The following is a 4880-nucleotide window of genomic DNA, read 5'->3' as shown; positions in this document are numbered from 1 at the left end:
GAAATTAAACTTTTCATACATATTTAATTTTAATTACACAAACGTGTCTACATAAGTAAAAACAGGTAAACTAACATTTGTCAATTTTTTAACACATGCATTCGGAAAACCTACTTTATTATATAACAGACTTTTGCCTTTAATGGACACCCCCAGTAAGAACCATGTTTCCCTGAATCCTGTGAGCTGCTCTAGAAAATTAATTGAACTCAAGAAGGGGAATCATGGGAACCCTCTGATTTATAGTTAGTTGTTCAGAAGTACAGATGACGACCTGAACTCAGCAGTTGGTGTCTGAAGGGGGGCACGTACATGACAGTTTTGTAGGACTGAGCCCTTAACCTGTGGGATCTGATGTTATCTCCAGGTAGATATTGTCAGAATCGAGTTGAATTATAGGACAGCCAGTTGTTGCAAAATTGCCTGGTTAGGTGAGAACACATCCTACATCCAACACCTCCCCCATCCCCAGGTGGAATGTGATGCAGAATTGTGTATTCACTAAATTTTCAGCTAATGGTTTAGCATTGGGTGAATTCTTGAATTGGTGTTAATTTGGTATTAATTTACCTTTTTTCTCTTTTCCTAGGAATCCATACCTGTTTTGTATGTAAACAGAGTGGGGAAGATGTTAAAAGATGCCTTCTGCCATTGTGTGGAAAGTTTTATCATGAAGAGTGTGTCCAAAAGTACCCACCCACTGTCATGCAGAACAAGGGCTTTCGGTGCTCCCTCCACATCTGTATAACCTGCCATGCTGCTAATCCAGCCAGTGTTTCTGCATCTAAAGGTATGGGTTGTGAACCAATCTAATTGTAAAATCTCAATTTCATTGGCAATGGATGTTTCCAGATGCCACATGGCATGTCGCTTCATGACCTAACTTTTGTCAGAGTACCAGTATTTTATGTGAGAGACAAGAGAGTAATGGATTAGTTAAATAGCCATCACATTGTATTCTATGGAGTGCTAACATTATGTGGTTGTTTTAAATATTGGATTTTGTGTCTTCATCCCCTTACCTACTCCATTAGACCATAGTCTATTCTCCTGAGGACCCTTTATATCTGCACTTGTCAGATGTGATATCATTTAGACATGCATGTAGGTCAGAATTGAGGTTTTTGTTTTGTGTTGATTTGCTTTTGTTTTTTTAATGGGAACACCTATCTTGAAAGCCTTTTTCTGCTTCATAGGTGGAAAACTGAGGTTTCTAAAACTATATGTGGATATATATAACGCAAGAGTTTTTTTTTTTATTGATTTCAGAGAGGAAGGGAGAGGGAGAGAGAGGGAGAAACATTAATGATGAGAGAGAATCACTGATCAGCTTCCTCCTGCACGCCCCCTACTAGGGATCGAGCCCACAACCCAAGCATGTGCTCTTGACCAGAATCAAACCCAGAACCCTTCAGTCTCTAGGCTGACGCTCTATCCACTGAGCAAAACTGGCTAGGGTTTGTTTTGTTTTTGTTAATCCTCACTAGAGGATATTTTTCCCATTAATTTTTTTTTTTTTTAAGGAGTGGAAGGGAGGGGAACAGAGAGAGAGAAACGCCAGTGTGAGAGAGACACACTGATTGGTTGCCTTCTGTACCCGTCCTGACCAGGGCCTGGATCGAATCCACAACCAAGATATATGCCCTTTACTGAGAATGGAACCCTACATTCCTTCAGTCTGAGAGCTGATGCTCTAAGCACTGAACAAACCAGCCAGGGCGATAACTCAAGTTTTTAAATCTGTTCCTACTGGGAAAACAATCATTTGTTTCTGTTCAGTAATAGTGGGTCTCTTACTGGTTGTCTTTTGTTGTTGTTGTTGTTGTTAATCCTCACCCGAGAATATTTTTCCCATTGAGTTTTAGAAAGAGTAGTGGAAGGGGGAGAAAAAGACTGAAAGACACATCCAATGGTTGCCTCCTGCAGGGGAACTAGGTTCAATTTCAGGTACCTTGGTTGCACACTGGCCAGGGCAGTATTGCCTTTTTAAAAAAAAATCAATCTTTTAAGCAGACTGGCAATACCTTTGGTAAGTTGATTTCCAGGCCCTGTAGATCTCATTAGTCTTAAGCATAATAATTTAACTTGCTTGATCAAATTTGCAGTTTAACCATCAGGTACCTTCCTGTTTTCAGTTGTTATTGTAGATTACATTTACGTGGTTTGGTAATGGTTTTTAGTTGGTGAAGTATTTAGAGGATATAGTTCATCTAGAAGGGATGGAGGAGTTCATTCAAGAATCACAGCACCAGGTAACAAAAGTAAGCAAGAGCCTTCCTGCCAGCTGTCCTTTTATTCTGATAGTTCACATCCCCACGTCCCATTTAGTTTGCTGGCGATTTCAGGTTTCCTAGGAGTCAGGGCAGTGGTTTGCAAAGGGCTTTCCTTGGTGAGGCAGGCTCACTTACAGTTGTGGGATCTGACTCCTTATGTTGAAGTCACATAGCTCCCACCTGAGCTTTTCTTAGTGAATTGGTTGTTAAAGATCACCTGCCCTAGTAGTGCTTGCTTTTATCTGTGACATTTTCTCAGTTCTAGCAAATAATCTTCAATAACGCACATTTTAAGTATTTACTCTCTTCATGTGTTTTTTTTGCTCTTCCCTTATTTTCTTGATTCTCATGGTTTTAGGTCGTCTGATGCGATGTGTCCGCTGCCCTGTGGCATACCATGCCAATGACTTTTGTCTGGCTGCTGGGTCAAAAATACTTGCTTCTAATAGTATCATCTGCCCAAATCACTTTACACCCAGGCGAGGCTGCCGAAATCATGAGCATGTTAACGTTAGTTGGTGTTTTGTATGCTCAGAAGGTAAGACATAATTTCTTGATGTATGAATAGTCTAAAAAGAGATTAGTACTGTGTGTGTGTGTGTGTGTGTGTGTGTGTGTGTGTGTGTGGTGTGTGTGTGTGTGTGTGTGTATACATACACACTTTTAAATCCTCAACAGAAGATATGTTTGCACTGATTTGAGAAAAAGAGGAAGGTGGGGAGTTGGGGGAAAGAGAGAAACACCAATGTGAGAGAGAAACATCAATTGCTTCCTATACACTCCCCAGCTAGGAATCAAACCCAAAACTTAGGTATGTGTCCTGACCAGAAATCTGACCCACAGCCTTTTTGTTTATGGGATGATGCTCCACCCAACTGAGCCACTCAGCCATGGCAGATTAATATAATACTTTAATTGCAACAAAAAACTTTCTTCATATCACCACTACAAGAAATATTGGGAATTGATGTCCTGAATTAGTGATAACATAGCAAAACTTTCACACTTGGTTTTATTCCCCCTTAAGGAGAGGTTTTGTTTTTATTTTGAATAATGACTTGATTTTTATCAAAATGTTAAAAAATTTAAGCACTAAAGAAAAAGACAGGAAAAAGGAGACAGAATCACCCTTGGGAAATGAGGTGATGTCATATGGTACAAACTTCTAATTATACTACGAATAATTTGGGGAGATATAATGAACAGCTTGGTGACTATAGTTAACAATACGGTATTATATATTTGAAAGTTAAGATAATAGATCTTAAAAGTTCTCACCACCAAAAAATAAGAAATTGTAACTGTGATGGATGTGTTACCTAATCTTATTGTGGTAATCTTTTCACAATATATACATATATCAGGTCATTATGCTGTATACTTTAAACTTATTCAATCTTATATGTAAACTGTATCTCAGTAAAGCTGGAAAATGAAGAAGAGAAAAAGAAAAAAGAATGAGCGAACAATCCCCAAATCATCTGAGTCTCACCATCAGAAAAAAAAATTGTTTAATATTAAGTGATATTACTCCAGATATGTGTATATAACTCAATAGAAGCAATTCTAAAAGATGATATCATGGTATAATTGTGTGTTTTTTAAAATTTTACATGAATTTAAATGGAAGAAACAAAGGGAAAGTGGAGAAATTTATGAATTTCCTTACTATTAGGGATATTAATATGTTACTATAAGGTCTTATAAAGTGGAGGAAAAACTAATTTTGTATCTTTTTATATATAATCAATTTAAAAATATTTCTCGCCGAAACCGGTTTGGCTCAGTGGATAGAGCGTCGGCCTGCGGACTGAAAGGTCCCAGGTTCGACTCCGGTCAAGGGCATGTACCTTGGTTGCGGGCACATCCCCAATGGGAGATGTGCAGGAGGCAGCTGATCGATGTCTCTCTCTCATCGATGTTTCTAACTATCTCTCTCCCTTCCTCTCTGTAAAAAATCAATAAAATATATTTTAAAAAAAATAAAAATATTTCTCTTCTAGAACAGAGTCAATATTATCCTTATACAGTTTCTTTTTCTGATTTTTGCTAGTTAAGTGGAGGATTTAGTATTCATTGCTGGTCCACTTACTGTAGTGATTATTGTTCTGAATTTTTCTCTTGATTTTCTGATTGTCTAAGAAGCACCCACAGGTGCTATACTTCTCTACTTGAGGCTGTTTGGTATTTACCTGTGTACTAGAAGCACATTTTGGGTTACTTTACCTTTGTACTAGAAGCACATGCTGGCTTATCCTTCCTTATCGAATAAAAGAGAAACATGGTAATTGGCGTACGACCGCTACCCTTCCCATTGGCTAATCAGTGAGATATGCAAATTAACTGCTAGCCAAGATGGTGGCCGGCAGCCAGGCAGCTTAAAGCGAACATGAATGAGGCTTGCTTGCTTCAGTGACGATGGACTCCAACGTTCCCCGCCTGCCTTGCCGGCCTCTGAGCTGGCAGTTTGAAACATTGTTACAAATATAGAAGCTAAGCAAAACTCCAGAAACCTGCTTTCAGCCCACCAGGATCTCAGAGCTGGAGTTGATACAGTGTTTTGATTATAGAACCCAAACAAACCAGATACCTGCTTTCAGCAGCTGA

The 4880-nt window shown here is 38.8% G+C and overlaps 1 protein-coding gene across 1 annotated transcript in view; it reads left to right on the top strand.

The window, feature by feature from the left end:
* Window positions 1-592: 592 nt before the first annotated feature.
* The window catches only part of LOC102760242 (histone-lysine N-methyltransferase, H3 lysine-36 and H4 lysine-20 specific-like), a 42248-nt gene continuing 37960 nt past the window's right edge, over window positions 593-4880 (top strand). Inside the window, exons 1-2 of the mRNA XM_006762876.2 lie at window positions 593-790; window positions 2632-2811. Of these exons, the coding sequence (XP_006762939.1) occupies window positions 706-790; window positions 2632-2811 (265 nt within the window). The 5' untranslated portion in view covers window positions 593-705. The remainder of the gene's footprint in view (window positions 791-2631; window positions 2812-4880) is intronic.

This window comes from Myotis davidii, unplaced genomic scaffold (assembly GCF_000327345.1).
Source record: "Myotis davidii unplaced genomic scaffold, ASM32734v1 scaffold438, whole genome shotgun sequence".
NCBI lineage: Eukaryota > Metazoa > Chordata > Mammalia > Chiroptera > Vespertilionidae > Myotis > Myotis davidii.
The sequence above is the reverse complement of the archived record's forward strand: the minus strand, read 5'-3'. Positions and strand labels throughout refer to the sequence as shown.